At 41.5% G+C, this 20043-nt stretch overlaps 1 protein-coding gene across 1 annotated transcript; it reads left to right on the plus strand.

The window, feature by feature from the left end:
* Positions 1-398: 398 nt before the first annotated feature.
* On the plus strand, positions 399-19961 carry si:dkey-220o5.5 (actin filament-associated protein 1-like 2). The gene is made up of 16 exons (XM_061039127.1): positions 399-674; positions 8704-8838; positions 9888-9956; positions 10202-10251; positions 12519-12633; positions 12746-12966; positions 13150-13329; positions 13797-13883; positions 14307-14376; positions 14868-15109; positions 15193-15302; positions 15661-15778; positions 16234-16321; positions 17345-17508; positions 17866-17976; positions 18518-19961. The coding sequence occupies exons 1-16, from the start codon at positions 659-661 to the stop codon at positions 18542-18544; spliced, it is 1803 nt and encodes a 600-aa protein (XP_060895110.1). The 5' UTR covers positions 399-658; the 3' UTR covers positions 18545-19961.
* Positions 19962-20043: the final 82 nt, after the last annotated feature.

The following is a 20043-nucleotide window of genomic DNA, read 5'->3' on the forward strand; positions in this document are numbered from 1 at the left end:
AGAATAAAAGGGTGTATCGACCCGTCCTCTCCTCGCTCTCGTTCACCTCCTCCGTCTTCTCCCTGTCCCCCCTCTCGATTAGTGTGTTAGCCCGTCCTCTCCTCTCTCTCCCTCCTGTCGGCCCGTCCTCTCCTCTCTCTCCCTCCTGTCGGCCCGTCCTCTCCTCTCTCTCTCCCTCCCTCCTGTCGGCTCGCCCTCTCTCTCTCTCTCTCCCTCCTGTCGGCCCGTCCTCTCCTCTCTCTCTCTCCCTCCTGTGGGCCCGTCCTCTCCTCTCTCTCTCCCTCCCTCCTGTCGGCTCGCCCTCTCTCTCTCTCTCTCCCTCCTGTCGGCCCGTCCTCTCCTCTCTCTCCCTCCCTCCTGTGGGCCCGTCCTCTCCTCTCTCTCTCCCTCCCTCCTGTCGGCCCGTCCTCTCCTCTCTCTCCTCCCACTTAATGAGTATGTTGGCCCGTCCTCTTCTCCCGTTTCAGTGTCACTCAGAGTCAGGTCTTCAGGACTCTGAGAGTGAGAGCTGAAACTTTTCCCACAGAGCAGAAAGAGAGCGATCACAGAGGAGGAAAACTTCTCTTTCTCTGTTTTTCTGTCAGAAGTTTGATGTTTTGGACTCTTCAGCAGAGACATGAGACTGCAGAGAAGAACCTGCTGAGACAGACGGACAGACATGGACAAACAGAAAGGTACCGTGCTCACTTTATTTCACACTTCATGTTCAGAAAATATTACAGATACAACAAAACAAGAAGTCACATCACTGAGAAATCAAAGGACTGCAAGATTTCAGCGAGGTTTCACTAAAGCCATAAAACCTTTAAGACTTTGATTATCACCTGAGGCGTCAAAAAGATGAATTATTTACATTTATTTAATGTCAAATTAACCATAAATCTCAACATTTAAAATTATACACCATTAAGAAATATTTAAAGAGCCGACATGCGAGTTCTGTGTGACTTTTCAACATTTTGAGTATTTTCACAGAAGAAAAAAAAACAGTTTTCACATAATTTTTGTAGGTGTTTTCTTTTGCTTCATCTTCACTTAATGCGTTGTGTCTTTGTTTATCACCGAATTGTTGAATAAAAGGACAAAACGTCTACATTCATAAGAAGTATAAACCAGTAAAACAGAAGCTGAAACTCTGAAAAAGTCTGTGAGCATCGACTGTTTCCTCTTCTAGTCCTCATTTCACTGTTTGGTTTAATTTAGTCTCTTATTTATATTAAGTTTATAATGTCTGTATGTGTAAAGTATCACTGTTTCTGTATTTTCTTGAAGTCTAAAGATTCTGTTTTAATCCTTGGACAGGTTGCTAATAAGCCTCGGTTATAATCCTGTATGCATGACATCTATACTGTGTGTTTGACATATGAAGAAATGTTCACTGAATGTGTTAAATAAACAAATACATAAAATAAATTCATAAATAAATATTACAGATGTTCACAACACATGATTGTGGGGACATTAGAAAGAGGTTAAAATAATTATAATAACTTTATTTATGAAGCGCTTTTCAAAAACAAGTACAAAGTGAAGACTGTGATTCAGTGATAGAGTCGATCGACCCTGAAGCTCGGGGGTTCGATCCCCAGCTCCTGCAGCCACATGTTGATCTGTCCTCGGACAAGACACTTCCGCTGCTGTGTGGGGAGCGGGGAGGGGGGGGTGTATTAATGTGTATGAATGGATTAGTTTATACTGATGGTCTCTTCACAAAGCAGCCTCTACCATCAGTGTGTGATGTGTGTAGGTGTGACCTGCGGTGTAAAAGCGCTTTGAGGGGGAGCGCCAGTGGCCTAGTGGTTAGTGAGCAGAAGGCAGAAAAAGCCAAAAATAAATCTTTATAAAAAAGCGCTTTGAGTAGTTAGAAACAGCGTAAAAAAGTAAAGTATGGTTAAAAACTAATTTGTTTCAAATAAGATGTTATTGTTTCATAATAAAGGATCTATCTTTATATCTAAACTAGTTCCAGCAAAACCTGTTGATGTCATGAGTTCTTCTTCTTTATCACATTGATGGTATGTAAACTTTGGCAGCCAAACATTCGGAAACACCCGTCTGTCTGACCTCCGTCCTCCGCCCCTCATCATCCTCATCCCCACTTCCTCCCTGCGCTGCCCTCAGGAGACACAGCTAATAGTCTGTTTGGATTCACACTGGCAATTTAGCATTTTTCTCCCCTTACATGCACCCCGGCCAACCGATGTCTCCAGTTTTAGTTGAATGACTTCACGAGTTAACCAAAAAGATAAAAAAACAGGGGCGTGACAAAACCAGTGCTGTGCTGAGCGAGGACACAAACACGTCAGTCAACCCTCCCTGACACTTTTACTATACAGTTTTACTTATTTTAAAGGTCACATATTCTCCTCCTCATCAACCAGTTTAAATAATTCTCAGAGCTCCACAAAACATGTGTGTGAAGTCTCTTGTTCTAAATCCACTCTGATCCTGTATTTGATCATGTCTATAAACCCCTCTATTTCAGCCCTGCTCAGAACAGGCTGTTTCTGTGTCTGTACCTTTAAATATGTAAATGAGCTGTGTCTGACCACGCCCCCTCTCTGGAAGGACTTGGGTGTACTCGGTGCTTTCTCGCTCCATGTCCTATTGTTTACGGTGAGAAGGCAGACTCAGAGGGCAGAACAAACACCTAGCTGTGGGAGTGTCACCCACCTGGGGGAGGGGTTACTGCCCTTTGTGATGTCATGAAGGGAAAATCTCCAAACGGCCTGTTTGAGCACACATTTTCTGAAAAGTGGAGCAGGCAAAAGATGGAGAGGATGGACTTTTCTCATCATTGGGGGGTTTGTAGACAGACTAGAGACACATATTAGTGTTTAAAAAACATTTAGTCTAATATGTGACCTTTAATGTTTGGCTCTTTTGATATCTTTAACAATAAATAAATAAATACATCATATTTCTGTCTGACCCTAACAGTTTTCATATCAACTGATCACAAGTCAGTGAAAGAATAAAAGAGCTCTCAAAGGGACCTTTTTCTCTTTTCTTGTCTTTATGTTTTGGAGGTTTAAAGCGACAACATGTAGGATTTTGATTTGATTTGTTTTAAGTCTCTTAGTGTGACAGCACTGTTGTAAAACACACAGTGCTGTTATGCCTCCCTCACCCCCAACATGCATCTGTTGACAAGCAGAGGAGCTGCACAGTGAGAAGCCAAAGAACCATGTCGACTGACAGGGTGCAGGAATATCACAGGATGTTGCGCAGATATAACACTGCTGGGGTCCCGTTGTAGAGACTTGGGTTAGACAACTTTCTGCGGCCGGTAAATCTGCTGAACATGAGACAACGATGACGCCGATAATGTTTTTCAATAGTTAGATTTTCTGATTTTAAGTTCATCAAATAGAAACAGCAAACATTAGAAAATGGGACAACAAACTAAAACCAGACAGAGACCAAAACACCAAACATGATTTGTCTTTCATTCAAACAGACGTCATACACTGTGTGTGGGATGTGTTTTTCATTTTGTGTGTGTGTGTGTGTGTGTGTGTGTGTGTGTGTGTGTGTGTGTGTGGTCAGCAGCATCAAAGCCAGAGACAGGAAGTAATGTTGATGTTCTGATAAGCTGCGTTCACTAACAAACTCTTTATATCTCTGTGCAGCAGCAGCAGTCTTTGTGTTGTGAAACATCTCAGTGTCTCTGAGGTGTTTTCTCTCCACAGACAGACCGACTGTCTGTGTTGTTGTTATTGTTGTTGTTGTTGTCGTCGTGTCGTGGGTGTGTGAGGTATGCACAGCTCGGTGTTTAAAACAGCAGCAGGCTGATAAGTAGAGCCGAAGGATCCTTTAAATCAGCAGCGAAGAGTTAATCTGAAACATTTAACCTCCGTCTCCCACTCAGCTCAGAGAGTGAATGGACGCACTCTGTGTGTGTGAATGAAGCTCGGACACAATCACCGACTGTTCCTCTGCATTTTTTACATTTTCACTCCTTCTGATGATAATTCAGACTGTTTGGAGATTATTTCCGTCAAACGTCAGTTTTTAAAAAGCAGAGAAAACAACAACAAAGTCAATTCAACCATCGTACCTGCTGATGTTCTCGGGGGCTTCAACCAAGCGGCAACCTCCGGGCTTGAAAAATGAAGCCAATGTGGAAGTGCAAAATCCTGAAAGTCACTTACACACCACAGCCAAAGAAGCTGTTTTTACAGCATAAATTAACATGTTTTACAGCCTGGTACAAAAAAAACAAATAATTATTGTCTTCAAGGGCACACACTGTACAGTGGCTCCGTTTTTATTTTGAAAACGATACGTGTTATTCATAGTTAGGCGTGCAGCTGACATGATTGACAGGTGGGCGCGGTGTAACGGTTCATCAAGGGGCTTAAAACCTGCCTCAGCTCCAGCTCTCAGCCTGTCGTTAGGTTGACTGAAAGTTAGGCTGAGACAGGATTTCCAACATGGCGGCTGCTGCCGATGAGCCTACAGAGGTGGGTGACCCATGGGTGACGTCACTCAGGCTTCAAACATTAATATTTACAGTCTATGGTTTCAACTTGGTCTTATTTCTATGTTTTATGTGATAAAATAGGATAGTGTTTGGAAAAAAAAAACATGGAGAAGGTTGTATTATTTAGAGGAAAGGTTCTAATAGTTCTAAAAATCTCAGGCCCGGTTAGACTAGCAGGCCAGCGGGGAATGGTTAGGTGGGCAATCATGCTTCAGCATTGAAGGGGGCAATATTCTAGTTCTACTCTTGGTATTAAGAGATCTATGAGCAGCCTATGAGTTCTAGTGATTGTTTAGGATGATCTCTTGGGGGATTCTAGTCAAGATTTGGGCGGGCCACTTTCAGGTCGTTCTTAAACTCCTTTTAAAGATTCTCGTGGTCATAAGGAATGTTTGTGGTGACGTTTGATTTCAACTCATGCTATTAGAAGTCCTTCTGGTCCTTTAAGATGTCTTAATGGTCATTAAAAAGGTTAGCTGTTGAGGTCCCTTAGTGTCCTTAAGAAGGTTCAAGAAGTTCTGTAAAATGGTCTAGTATTCACGAGGAAGGTAAAGGTGGTGTCTTTGGGTTCAAAGCAGCTGCATTAGTCCTTTAATTGGTTCTATGAGACCTATAGGAGTTTAAATGCATTTGGGATGTTCTAGTCAAACTGAAAAAAGTTGTTAAGTCCGTACCGTAGGAAGTTCCTCCAAATTTTACAAGAATTTTAAAGGGTGTACTTTTGGTTCTTGTGGTCATTGAGGAGGTCATACAGTTTATGTGGTTCTTGTGGATGTTGAGGAGATTTTTAAGCGTTGGTTGTGGAGCAACCTGTTAGAGCGCTTTCCTCATCAAAACACCAAATGTTGAAAAATACTCCATGCAGTCAGAGAACCCCTGACAAAGAGAACTCAAGCTGTTATGGAGGCTCATGGTTGAAAAGTACCTTTTTATACACCGCTTCATTTTGAATTATACTTTCATCTGTCATCTATGTTGGGGATATTTCTATAAAAATAAATAATAATAATTTACACGTATTTGAATGACTAACACTTAGAATCAGGAGTCAAAATTAAATCTGTTAAATCATCAAATTAGGGTTTCTGTCAACCCTTAATTACACGATAATAGAGAACGATCTTTGGAATTAGTCTTTATTTTTTTTTAACTACATACCACTTCCTTTCTCACTTTCTCTACAGAGACCTTGAGTTTTTTAAGATGATGTAACATACACACTCTTTATTCTGTGTTAAACATTAGCAGCACTCTGCAGCTTATCAGTGTGTTTCCTGTCACATCACTTAACAGAAGGCCAGAACATCCCAATATTTGTGGAGGGGAAACCTTCACCTCAGCAGGTGCAGTCAGTTTGATGTTTGGATTTTTTCATTCACTCGTTTATGCCGTCATGAAGTCGAACCTTAAGATTTAAACAGATAACAATTCAAAGGTCATATATTATGTAAAAAACACTTCACCATGTTTCTCTAACTCTAATATGTGTCTCTAGTCTGTCTACAAACCCCCCAAAGATGAGAAAAGTCCATCCTCTCCGTCTTCTGCCTGCTCCACTTTTCAGAAAATGTGTATTCAAACAGACCGTTTGGAGATTTTCCCTTCATGACATCACAAAGGGCAGTAGCCCCTCCCCCAGGTGGGTGACACTCCCACAGCTAGGTGTTTGTTCTGCCCTCTGAGTCTGCCTTCTCACCGTAAACAATAGGACATGGAGTGAGAAAGCCAGAGCCACCCGAGCCCTTCCAGAGAGGGGGCGTGGTCAGACACCGCTCATTTACATATTTAAAGGTACAGACACAGAAACAGCCTGTTCTGAGCATGCTAACAGTTTGCTAACAACGGGCGGAAGATGCTAGGAGAGTCCGATTTTCTCAAAATGATTCTGAAGCCTGTCAGTCAACTCCCGTCTTTGTCGTCTTCACCACCCTTTACCTGTCAACAAATGCACGTTGTCTAAGAGGGGGAGGCGTAACAGCACTGTCTGTGTTTAACAACAGTGCAGTTACACTCAGAGACCTTTGGTGGGCGCCAAAATGCATCTAACCAAATTCCTACATATTGTTACTTTAAAGTACAAATTTGTCACCAGAAGTGTTTCAGCAACAACAACATTTATATATTTCTCTAATTTTCAAACCCTATCATACAATAAAACGTGTAAACAGACCCACTTATAGATAGAAATATTAACATACGTGTAAATGTGAATTTAAAGTCAGAAAAGGCCTGTCCAAATGACCTATGGATAATGTTCATAACAAATATGACGTAGCAGAACTATGGTAGTAACTGTCTAATAGGAACCACATGAAGTGAAAATAGTATTTAAGGTAAATAACATGTAAAGAGAGAGGCCTCTCACATAACTGTGTTTAATGATTACAGCCCTTCACTCTCCTGCAGACTCAACACAAAGTTGGCGTTCATTCACTGAAACGAGACACAAAAGCTTCATTCATAACTCAACGCTGACTTCATGACAACTTCCGTGTTTTATCAACCTGCTGACGACAAAACGAACCCCGCTCAGTTTCTGTTTTACTCTCAACAAACTCACAGAACAAAAGACGAGGAAACAGAATAAAGATTTTCACTTTTTAATGTTTTACTAAAGTACTTTTTAAGATTCTGGTTGAAATTGTCTTTAGATCCTGACAGACATTTATAACTCATGTGCTCTGAAGAAAACCCGTCATCTGTAGCAGTTGTAAGCCTGTGAAAACTTCAACCAATGTCTGTCCACGAGGTACCAATCTGATGAACCAATCACGCCTCCCTTTCTCAATCTTTGTTAAAGTGTTTCACAATTTGTAATTTGGGTTTGCACTTCAAAGCCACCGTACTTTTGGAACCAAATGAAGAGATTCACACAAAGATACTACTTTATACATCTTTGTAAAAATGCAATTTTATCTTTCCCAATTAAACTTTAAAGCCTAGTTGTTTGGAACAACTAGGCTTTAAAGTTTAAGATGGTAAGATGGTAGAAGATAGTTTCTACAAAATGCAGTGCTGGTGCATGTAAGTGAGGGGTGTGGCTTTTGAGGGAGCACATGCTAATTTTCTAAAAAAAAATGACCAACTGTCTTTAAATACAACTTTTCAAAATGTTATCAGTAAACCTTCTATCATTTGGCATATTAGCATATAAACATCCTTAGGTTGAGTACATAGGAACTCTAGCCTGTTGACATCTTAAAGGGATAGTTGTTTATTTTTTAAGTGGGGTTTTATAAGGTTTTTGTCAACAGTAAGTAAATTAGCCACCGAAGATGTTGGTCAGCTCCCCATTACTGAGAAAAGCTTAGTAAGCTAGCTAAGCTGTACGTTGATACGTTAAAGAGGTAACGTAACGTAGCTATACGTTAGGATGTTAGCTCATCAATAAATCAGTGACGTTTAAAGATAACACCAAAGTATTTAGCTGTACAAAATGACAGTAATCTAACTATTATAATATTTCTACTAATCTGTTAAATTCTATTAATTTTTGTCTCTTTTTCATGAACGTTGAGCTGTTTTCATTCCACTGTCGTTATTTCTGTTTATTTAGTTTTGAAGATGTGTTTTGTGAAATGTCACTGTATTAACTCTTTGCACTAATTAAAGAGAAAGCTGCCATGTGGTGGCTCACCTTGTGCCTGTGTGAGAGGGGACAATGAGGGTCTTTCATGAAGACAGATAGTGAGAGTGTAATCAAACATGACTCATCGTTCTGCTGCTCCGTCAACAGTTGGGTCAACCACGACTCATTAGAACGAGATAAACTCTGTCACAGTAAAACTGAGGAGTCCAGCTGTTCACCTGTCTGTCTGCCTTTCTGTCTGTCTGTCTGTGTGTCTGTCTGTCTGTCTGCCTGCCTGCCTGTCTGTCTGTCTGCCTGTCTGTCTGTCTGTCTGCCTGTCTGTCTGTCTGCCTGCCTGTCTGTCTGCCTGCCTGCCTGTCTGTCTGCCTGTCTGTCTGCCTGCCTGTCTGTCTGTCTGCCTGCCTGTCTGTCTGTCTGCCTGCCTGCCTGTCTGTCTGCCTGCCTGCCTGTCTGTCTGCCTGCCTGTCTGTCTGCCTGCCTGCCTGTCTGTCTGTCTGCCTGTCTGTCTGCCTGCCTGCCTGTCTGTCTTTCTGTCTATCTGTCTGTCTGTCTGTCTGTCTGTCTGTCTGCCTGCCTGCCTGTCTGTCTGTCTGTCTGTCTGTCTGTCTGCCTGTCTGTCTGTCTTTAGTTCTGGCTAAGCTGATCTGGGACCTGCAGTCGTTCCTGTCTGTTCTGGACTCGGAGAACTTGAGTTATATCGCTCAGGCTCAGAAGAAATCCATCTCAGAGCTGCTGTCCAAACTGCAAACAAACGACACTCCTGGTAAGAATCATATTAATTTTATTAACAATAAACCCAGGAGTGACTGGTGCATCGTTCTCCATGGTGGGCACAACTTCTCATAGACAGACCAGGATGTATAGTTTAGTTTGTTAGCTTGATGCTAAAACATACTGGAAAATACCATTAACTGGCTAACAGAATTAGCATCAAGATAAGTTTAACGATCTCTTTGACTTAATATACTCAACAAACAACACCTTATGCACTCATACTCTCAGGCTTATGTTTCCTAATATATGTAAAGACAGAATTAAAATACTGCTGACTCATGCTGGTCTGCTGCTCTGATCCAGTGACGCTGCATGACTCGCTCTTTATGTCTCGCTCTCTGCGGCCTCCTTATGGGTGGTGGTGTGTAATGGGTTCATTGACGCAGTTTTTCCTGAGCTCCTCGTTCCTCCTATATCTTGTATATCTGTGTTGAAGAGGATTCTAGCGCCCAAGAACGGAAACAATCAGTAACTTTGGACACATAGAGCGTTTAAATTATTTTTTGCAGATTTGACATTTTACTCAATTACTATATAATATAAACTTTGCCCTTTTAAAATGGTAAATTTTTAAAATAAAAATCATATTCAGTATTCTCCTAGAGTGGAGTGAAGTGCCCTAGTGCCCCCTGTTGACCAGTCGCCAGTTTGTGATTCTGATCTTCTGATTTTACTTCTCTTACAAAAGATAAAAGTCCCACAACTTCTGCTTTTATTACGAGTGAAAAAAGCTTGTTTTTTTGTGCTTACTAATAGCTGATGTTGGATCAGTCAGTTGAATAGTAATCACTGAAAGAACCTCAAATCTCAGTTGTAGTTTTAATGCCACCTTACAGATGGAGGAAGTTGAAATGTTGGTTTATGTAAGAAATGAAAGCAAAGAAGGCGACCAAAAAAGATTCTCAGACAAATGTTTGGTCTGAGATTAAACTTTAAACCAACTGCTGGTTCAGTCTGAATCACTGAAACGAGATGAATCTGTTAACTTCCTGTTATAATGTTTACTGACACACACAGATGTGTTTGGTGTGTTTCTAGTGGAAGATGCCGAGTACATGATCATGAGCTGTCCATCATCGTCTCCTAGCAACGAGCTGACAGACACAGGTAACACTGAGCTTTTTATTTAGATCTGCTTCACCTGCACATCCTCATATGATAACTCTAACATGCTTAAATTCACAGCGGCAACATGAAAATGTTTTAGCACGTTAACAAGATGAGTTGCTTTCATGGACCCTCTTATGATCTTCTCAGACTTTACAAATGACTGATGTTGTAAATGTCTTTAAAAGGACACAAGTTTGATGTTATATTAAATGTAAATGAATCTGATTTGTTTGTTTGTCCAGAGGGAGTCGGGTCCTCTGAGCTCGACTCGCCTGTGTGGCTGAGAAACTCGGTGAGTCAAAACACACATCAGACATTTGTAACCCAGCGCATGTTGATACCATGAGCCCTTTTTATAGTGCAATACCACAACAGTGCCCTAAAGAAGCTCCGTCATTATTACGCCTTAAAACATTCATTTAGATTCTGCAACGGTGTACCACTGGTGTCCCAGTCTGTGAGCACGTCACAGCAGGAGCTCCACATACACAGGGGCGCCGATAGCATGGAGGTTACGTTGCATCACCCATGTACGGAGGCTATAGTCCTTGTTACCGCGGTTACCGTGGGTTCAAATCCCACCTCGATCCTTTGCTGCTTGTTGTCCCCCACTCTCTCCGCCCAACGCTTCCTGTCTCTCTTCAGCTGTCCTATCCAATGAAGGCAAAAAATGACCCAAAATTAAACTAAAGAAGAAAAAAAAAAAGACATAGATACACAGCGCTGTGCTCCCCCGCTGGCTCGCCCCTGAAGGTGAATGACGATCTGTCATTCACCTTGTGGAGAGAGGTTGGGCGACACTGTCCAAACCTTTATGGATTAATATTATTCAAATATGTGAGTTGTGCAAAAATGTACCCCTTGTACAGTTGCCACAAATATAGAAATGAGCTATAGAGACAAAAACCTGTTTCACCCCAGGCTGTAAACATCTTTATTTCTGCTGTAAAAATTGGACATTTTAATATGGTGATTGACTCACTTTGGAGCCAGCCTCAGGTGGACACCCGAGGTACTGCAGTTTTTTTGCACTTGCCAAATAGACTTTATTTTTTAACACCAGAGTAAGCTGCTTGGTTCGGACACATTCGTATTTTAATATTTAACTGAGGATCTGAACACGTTCTCCGTCATAGCAGAGGAGCATCCTCTACCGCTAGATGAAAAACACATGGTGGTCAGTTTAGACATTCCTGAAGTTCAGACCCGACTTTCTCTGATTCGGAGTCCTGTTGTTTTTTAAACTCCCCTGCACTTTTTGACCTCCTGCTGGTTTCCCTCGAGGTTAAAGAAAAGTGGTTGGGAAAGAAAAAAGAGCTTTTTTAAGATAACAGGAGGAGGAGGTTTGTGATGTGGGTCAGTAATGACAGACTGCAGTCCTCCGGAGGTTTGGGAGGAGACGGCAGGGTTACTGCGCGTGTGTGTGTGCGCGCGTGTGTGTGGATGTGTGTGGATGTGTGTGTGTGTGTGTGTTTGTGCTGGAGGGAGTGACAGGATATTCTGTGTTTATATATGAGGCCATCTCTCCTCTATCCGTCGTCCTATTGGCTGAGAGCTCTGCAGAGGGAGGAAGTGGTCACTGATGGCGGCTGATTAGCATCTGGCCTACGTGATGGATGGACAAACACACACAAACAGACACACACACACACACACACACACACACACACACACATTGACCTGGGCTCATGGGAAATCATATGAAACTAATTTAAAAACATGTTGTGTTCACTGGCAGCTCATGTTTAGTTCAGCATCGTGACAGTGAGTGTGTAAGAAAGTGTTGAATGTCCTGCTTGATTAGTTAAGGTTTGGTGACTTTTTCAATATAAAACCATGTTTCTAATATAATTTATTATTAAGTTTAATTATTTAACTGTACTGTTGTGGTCAGTGAAGGTCTTAACCTTAGTTATTGCTCGCTGATCCTACAGATTCAGCTATTCAAAGTTCTCTTTTTGTCAGATGTAGAGGCTGCTGTTAATGTTGAGCTAATGTGAAAACAAAGATTCCTTCAAATAAAAAAAGGATACTGAGGCCTGAACTACAAAGCCAGTTCAGCATACCCAGGGTATCTTTAAGTTATCTGGCTTAGCTAACCCTGACAGATGAGATCACGCTAAGCGGTCAGACAAAGCTGCCTATCAACTCGATAAGGAAACCCAGAGCTTCTGAATGTGTTCACATAGAAAGGGGGCAGAGTTAAGCCTGGGCTGATTACAGAAAAGTAGTGGTGGAACTTCAGCTCTCACCGAATCGTTTAAGAACTTAAGTGCTCACACTGGAAGACCCGAATGTCGAGCACGACCTGAGAGCTCACACTGTGAAGCTAAAGAAAATAGTCAAAAGAAAAGTCCCACAAACAGACGACGAGTCAGAACTATGTGTATTTCAGTTGTGTCTTAGAAACAGGAGTCGCTCCCTCTCACACACAATCTGCCTCACCAACAAACACACAGACTACGAGCGGCTAAAGATCTGCCTCTGACATCAGTCCACCTGACCAGTTTGTTTATGCATGATGATGATGACCACTTCCTGTTTCCTGGGTGATGTCAGATTCAGGGTCCTGTGGTGCCGCCTCTCCCTCCAGGAGGCCTCGGTGGTGATGATGATGAAGATACATACGAGGAGGCAGCACCTTACGTAGCTGACACAACCACCTCTAACACGGGTACCTACACACACGCACACACACACACACACACACACACGCACACACACACACACACACACACACACACACCTTTTTGTAAACATTGATAATGTGTTCTTCCCTCCCTCAGAGAAGGCGGAGTCAGACAGCAGTCACTACGAGTCGTACGGGGAGGAAGATGACGATGACGAGGAGCCTGTGAAGGACAGAGCTCACTACCTCCAATGGAGCGCCTCGCAGCCCTGCCTAAGGCCCATCCCCGAGTCCCGCCTCTGTGGTTATCTGTGGAAGAGGAAGTGGCTCGGACAGTGGACCAAACAGCTGTTCATCATCAGGAACGACGTGCTGCTGGTAAGAAGAGCAACTCTGATGTTCTACTACAGCTGTTCAGACAAACAGAGAGATCGACACTAATATGTGTGTGTGTGTGTGTGTGTGTGTGTGTGTGTGTGTGTGTGTGTGTGTGTGTGTGTGTGTGTGTGTGTGTGTGTGTGTGTGTGTGTGTGTGTGTGTGTGTGTGTGTGTGCCTCTCAGTGTTATAAGTGTGCTCAGGACCTGCTGCCTCAGATGGAGTTGAGCTTGCGCGGTTGTCAGCTCGCCTACAAGTCAAAGAGCAACAGGAAGATCCAGCACCAGCTCAAACTGGTTCTACTGGGATCTGAGTCTCTGGTGCTGGGATACAGCAGCTTCCAGCAGGCCGACGAGTGGAAGAGGGTCAGAAACACACGACACAGACAACAACACACACTTCACACATCAGTGACAAACTAAACGAGGGATTAGATCTTGTTCATTCTGCTTTACATTTCTGAAGTAGTTTTGTGTTTTTGTGCTGACGTAAAGGACGACAGTTCTTCCTCTAGCATTGAGTCACATTAGATTGTAAAGCTGTTTTAGGACTGCCAACTTTTGTGAGTACCACTTTGTGTGTATGTAGTTTATAAGCAAAAGAAGTGCAGCCTATTTTCTATCTGTAGTTTAATCAAAACTGTTATTATTGTTACAGTGGAAATAAATTAGTCCACTATTTTAACATTAAATAAGGAGGACATTAAAACACAGGATGTCCTTGCTGATACGGGACGGTTGGCAACCCTTAAATATGTCTAGTGAAGTAGCAGCTGAGTGTGTGTGTCAGTATTTTTATATCAGGTGTGTTGTATGTGTTATTATTTGTGCAGGTGATGGAGGAGGTGAGTGTCGGATGTGAAGCTAAATCTCAGAGCTGCTCGTCTCTGAACAAATCAGACCAGATGCTGTCCTGCAGGGTGAGACACACACACACACACACACACACACACACACACACACTTCACACTCTGGTAAAAATACTGTATAGTCATTTCCAAAACCAGAAATAAAGACGGCAAAAATGTCAAATCCTCAAGATGTTATCCGATTTCCCCAGACTTTACGTTTTATATTATTTCCAACCCTAAACCTAAATTTGTGATCATTCATTAAAGACTAACAATAAATAAAAAATCCAGATGTTGACGAATATAAAAAAAAAGTACAGCAGAAAACATGCTGTTTAGATTGAGCTGTTGTATTTAAAACCAGCATGGAATACATATTTTACCCTAAAATTACATTCATTGACTTTTTAATAACTAATCATACTTATATTGAAAATGTAGTTAATTTGTAATTGAAAAGGTAAACTCTGTCTGCATTTTGTGTGTCTTCAGTCCAGTACAGTCCTGTCTGACTCTGAGGAGGAGAAACCTTCAGCCCATTGCAGCCTCAACACAAACAAAGGTACGGAAACCAGTGACCTGGAGAACAGACCATTACAACTGTCAATGCAAAGGTTCAATAGATGTGGCTTTTGCAGAGAAATTCTAGTCAAATGTTACCAACTACAGGTACATTTTGTTCTGGAGAAAGACAGCCCTATATTTCATCAGAAAAAGTCCCTTCAGACTCCATTCAGAAAATAAGCATTTTATAAGTTGTTTCATCGTCCCATCTTGCAAGTCATTTTGGCAATCTTTGGGCCCTACAGCTGCAGTTCAGTCAGAGCGGAATCTGTTTATTTTAGATCTATACTGCAGTAGTAAGCCATATTCATTCTGCCAGTATGGAGACAGATAGACAGATGCTGGGGTCCATCAGAGAAATCCTGTTTTTATTTAATTATTACAACTGATCCAGCGGTCAAACAGCTTAAAGCTCCTTTAATTTGCACTTTGCACAGGACAGGTAGCGACCTCAGTAACCTCGTAGTCCTGTCTGTGTTTGATTGACAGGTTTCCTGAGCGTGCTGATGAACTGTCAGTGGCAGAGTTTACGGTGTCAAGTGGAGGCCGGTCTCCTCAACATGTTCGGACAGGAAGAGGAGGACGAGGAGGAGGGAGGGGAGCTGAAGAGTAAGCGGTCGCCTCAGTACACCGTCCAGCTGAGAGGTTGTGAGGTCAAACCTGGACCAGACACTGATCACTCCTACAGGATCACACTGAGCATGCTCGATGACCAGGTGGCTGTGCTGGAGGTGAGACGATGCAGCAAGAACCAGAAAACGTTTATTTTTATTTCAGTCTTTGGCACATTTTCATGTTTCCGTCCTTCTCTCAGGTAAGTAGTTTAGAAGAAAAGGAGCGCTGGTTAAAGCTTCTGCAGGACGGAGCTGCCAATCACAGTCACCATGACAACAACCCAAAGGAATACACAGGTGGATCTCTCAGGTAAGAGACTCTTTAAATACATTGATCAACATGGTCCTGCAGTTGATGCATAGTGTTTGAATGTAACAATTTTAGATGATATTAACATACAAATTCAAACAGAAAAACAGAGCTGGAATTCAACCAGGTGTTTTTATCGAAGTAAACATTTCAATACAAGTTTGAGGAATTTAGACTGTGCCACTTCCTGCTTTTAAACAACCGTTTTAGAGGGAAATGTTGTTGTCTTAGAGGAATTTGAATTTATAAAATTTGAAAGAGCAGTGGGCCAAGAATAGAACCCTGAGGTACACCAAATGCGATTGTATTGTTTCTTCTTCTTTTTCTTATGTGGTCTTTTTCTCATTTCACTCCTCAGTGGCTTGCAGATTCGAAGGTTTCCCGCCTCAAACACCTACATGGACGACCCTTTCCGTCTGAGCGGAGAAGGCCGAGGCCAGCCCATCTACTCCAACACCTCCATCCTGGAGCACATGGTACATCCACAGAGCAATTCATGGGCTCAAAAATACTATTTAGTTAAAGAAATTCTCAAGAGCATGATTTTAAAAAGCATTATCATGGGGTAGAAATACTCTCACCCATAAAGTAAAGGTTCCTCTTAGCATTTGCATGATTGCAACTCTGCCTGACTCCAGTTTAAATCCCCTTCAATATCAGATACTCAGAGACAGAAAAAAACAGCTCTTAGTGACACACCATGTGACATGGTAACAGATAAAATTTGCTTAATGCAGAAGAACTTTAATCCACAATAATGAGGTTTGAGTCCTATGTAAGCTCTTAATTTTTACCCTGAGTATGATGTTTTTCCTTAATCCTAACCTTGTAAGAGACCCTACTCAGTGGAGGGCAATAAATTGAATAACAATCAGAGTAACAATTGGTTGAAAATTTATTTTGAACATAAAGTGTTGTATTTTTATTTCAGATGAGCAGCTCTCAGGACTCTGTTCACTGCAGCTCGTTGTCCTCCAGAGACTCAATGACCTACAGCAACACCATCTTCACAACACAAAGTGAGTCTTTATTTCATAGATAAACTCTTTACACAACATTCAAATTTTTGAAGGGCCATAATGTTACTATTTGCTCAATAATTGACCCTTTGTCAAGCCCCGCCCTCACCAGGAAGTAACTGTCAATCCCTGCCCTCCTTAGTTACTGTTACTAGGTTAGAATGCTACGGATCCATACAGGAAAAAACTCCCAGATTATGGTCTTAAGTCACTCTAGCAGCCACCTCAAGCACCTTTTAACCATGTTGTAGTAACAAATTAAAGGTCACAATTTCGCCGTGATGCACTAATAAGTCTTGGCCCTGGTGAAAGTTTGTCTAACCGGAAGTAGCAATGTTTACTATGAGAAAGGGCTCTCTGATTGGTGATTCAGCGGTCCAATCAGAGAGCCAACAAAGGGTCAATAAGCAATTTGCACTGGAGTAGTTGGAATTAGTGCCGGAACAAAAATAATCATCTGAGTCAAGCTGAATGCTAAAAATGTCCTAGTTTGTGCCGTTACAATGTGAGGATTTCATTTTTAATCCAGGTTTTATGCAGTTTGAAATTAATATCTTTGGCTTTTAGACCGTTAAGGATCTTGCACTCCTCCTTTATTGGGGCTCTATGTACCGCTCAGAGACCCCAGTTGGCGTGGGTTGGCGCTGTACTGCTCATAGATTCAAAGCTAATGTTGCTAACAAAACCTGAATCAGGATATTTCACAGTCCAAATCTCCTGCTCTGATCTGGGGTCAGATTGTTGTCGGGCAAATCTGGAAAATCAGATAATGTGAGGGATATATTTTACAATTCAGTGACATTTTCTAAACAGAAAGCTAATGGATTAAACGAGAGAAAAACCCGAACCTAATAGATCACAAAAATTACAATATTTAGCTAAATATAACCTACGTGAATTGGAGAAGGAAAACATAGACCCTAAGAACGTTATTTATTTACTAGAGTTTCTGTTAAATATGTTGAATTATTTCACAAAAAGTGACGAGTAAAGACCGTTAATGTGTGTGTGTGTGTGTTTCAGGCAGGAAGTCGGCGGACTTTGAGCGGGCCGTTCAGAAGCTGGAGCTGACGGGGAAGAGGTCGGTGCAGCTGAGGGCGGGGTCAGAGACCAACCTGGCGTCTGTCGGGAAGCAGAACAAACGCACGTTCAGACAGTCGCTGGCCGTCTGCACTGAGCGCGCTCAGGTAAAGAAACAGTGACAGGCTCGGCTTCTTGTTCGTTGGAAGAAATGTTACAAACAAACAAAACATCGATCCAAAGAGACGACACATTTAGTTCAGTTATCGTAACTTTAATTACTTTTCAAACTTTCTGCATTTTCAACAATGTTTTAAACATCCAGGAGTTATGAATTCTTACTTTCTTCATCACCAGCACATGGAAACCAGACAACAGAATGATGACTTTTAGTGCATTGACTATTTTTAAAGAAATGGAAGAGGAGATACCCGAGCATCAATTCCACTGCATTATAACTGGTTTCACTGCTAACTGGTTTCACTGGTATCTGCTCCAACCTCTGCTTGTTTCTGCTGGTCCAGGCTGGTTTCCTGAATCCTCTGCTGAGACGGACGGCCTCAGCTAAAAACTCTCTGAAGCGAGCACCTTCAGCGCTGTTCATCGAACACGGGAAGGTTTTCCAGAGACGGAAGGTCAGAGTCATAAAAACGGATCTGTCTGCTTCTGATCAATGTTTCTCTTTAGAGTCTTTTCAATGTCACAGAAACTTAAGTGTTTTTTAGTCTTTAAACCTGGAGAGTCCACCAATCCCAGCGAGCATTGGTCCATTGTAAAGACATCTAAAACAGTGGTTCCCAATTGGTGGGTCGAGGTCCAAAAGTGGGTCACGGCGCCATTTTCAGCGGATATGTGCCAAAACATTGTGTCAAAAAAGTCTGATCCGTATCTTTGTTCGCTCACATGTTACCATCTGAGATCCAAACTTCACAATTCTCCATTAAATAAATCTGGTTGGTTGAAAGACATCAGAAATTTAGGTCACGATTTTGATGTTCAATGCTCAATGTCCTCTACTTTATGGTCAAAAGACTCCAGAATGATAGAAGCAAAGAGCGAGATTTTAAAGAAGTTAGTGAACATATTTTCTAACAGAAAGAGCTGCATGTAAAGATAATGTGTAGAAGCTTTAATCTCAGTTTTATCCAGTTAACTCTTCTGTTTCTGTTTTCTCAGGAGTGGGAAACCAAAACTGCTGCTTGACGTCGTCGTCCGTGTGATCATCACATCAAGTGAAGAGCCTCCAAAGAACACAAAGTGCATTTCATTTCAAGGGACAAACTCTGAGTCGTTGTTTCTAACATAATGTCAGTGTTTGCCTCTCTGACTGCTGAAGACTTTAACAGTCTGTGGTTCTAATACAACATTAGTTTGGCCTTTATCCTCCTGATACTCGCTGTGTGATAAACCTGGAAGACAACGTCTGCTTTGCATTAAGGGGAGTTAAGTTATGTTTTTGTTGGTTTCTTTGATTGCAAGCGAGCGCTGAAAAGAAGATTATTCTTCTTGCTGTAGCAACAACATGTCAATCACAGGAGGCCCCGCCCTAAAAGTGGTCCCTGCTTTATCGTCTATCTTTGTCTAAATTGGACTTTAATGAATGAGATGAACATCATGATGTGTAAGGAAAGACTTGAAACCAGAAATAGAAACAGAAAGCTTGTTAGGAAAACGTTTAAGAAGGTAATAAATCAAGTGAGAGGTCGGCTCATTTTCTCGTAGACTCCTTTGGAAACCGGTGGGCTCGCCCCCTGCAGGTCAGTAGAAAGAACTTTCCTGCCCTGGTACATGTACTTCCTATTTAAACTCAATGACACCTGTCAGGTATAATCAAAACAACATGCAGTTATGTTCAGACTTCTCTCTACAAAGCGCAAACATAAAAACACTCTAACATTCACTTTTAACCACTTATTTGTGTTTTTCTGTTCAATTTAAGGCTTTAATATTCTGTTTTTTTTATATAAGAATTATCACTGTAATTAATTGGTGCTTAAGAATCAAGTGAACTTCCTGCTTTTCAGCCAATCAGAGAAGAGTGTCTGTGAAGCAGGAGTCTGCGCAGGGTAAAAATATGTGATAAGGACATTTTGTATTTTCTTTCCAGTGTGATTCTCAGAGAGTGTGATCAGGATTTTCTAAATTATGTTAAATTGTGATGTTTATCAGTCAGGTAGCACATGTTTTTAGTTCTGTTTTCTTTAATCCAATGTTATTTCTTCTGTGTAATTTATGATGTTATCTCCAGCGGTGGAAGAAGTGAGCAGATACTAAACTTTGGTATGAGTATGACAACTACACTGTGAATATTCTCCAAGTCTAAAGTCCTGCATCCAAAGCCGTGGAGATGTTTGTCAGGTTTGAAGTTGTCTAAACTTATGTGAAGTCTGAATCACTTCAATTTGTGTTTAATGGCAGTAATGGAGTCGATACAGTCCACTACTTGTTATAACTGAATACATGTGTGTATATATATTGATCAACACAATTTAATTATCAGTCACTTGTTTGTTTTCTTTTTATATTTACTGGATTTTCTTTATAATCTCAGGAAAAAAAAGTTTCTTTGTTGATGTTTGACACTAAAATGTAAAATATTAAAAGCATGAATTTTACATCTGAGTTTGTTCTTTTATGAGTAAAAGTTTCACACATTGACGTGGTTACAAAAGCATCATCAGAGACACGTGTGAGAAATATGA

The sequence above is a fragment of the Labrus mixtus genome, chromosome 5 (genome assembly GCF_963584025.1).
Source record: "Labrus mixtus chromosome 5, fLabMix1.1, whole genome shotgun sequence".
In the NCBI taxonomy this organism is placed as follows: domain Eukaryota; kingdom Metazoa; phylum Chordata; class Actinopteri; order Labriformes; family Labridae; genus Labrus; species Labrus mixtus.

Coding starts and splice junctions, on each gene's coding strand:
- si:dkey-220o5.5 (XM_061039127.1), top strand. Junction 12,634..12,745: donor CACAACCACCTCTAACACGG/GTACCTACACAC, acceptor TCCCTCCCTCAG/AGAAGGCGGAGTCAGACAGC. Junction 15,779..16,233: donor CCTCCATCCTGGAGCACATG/GTACATCCACAG, acceptor TTTTTATTTCAG/ATGAGCAGCTCTCAGGACTC.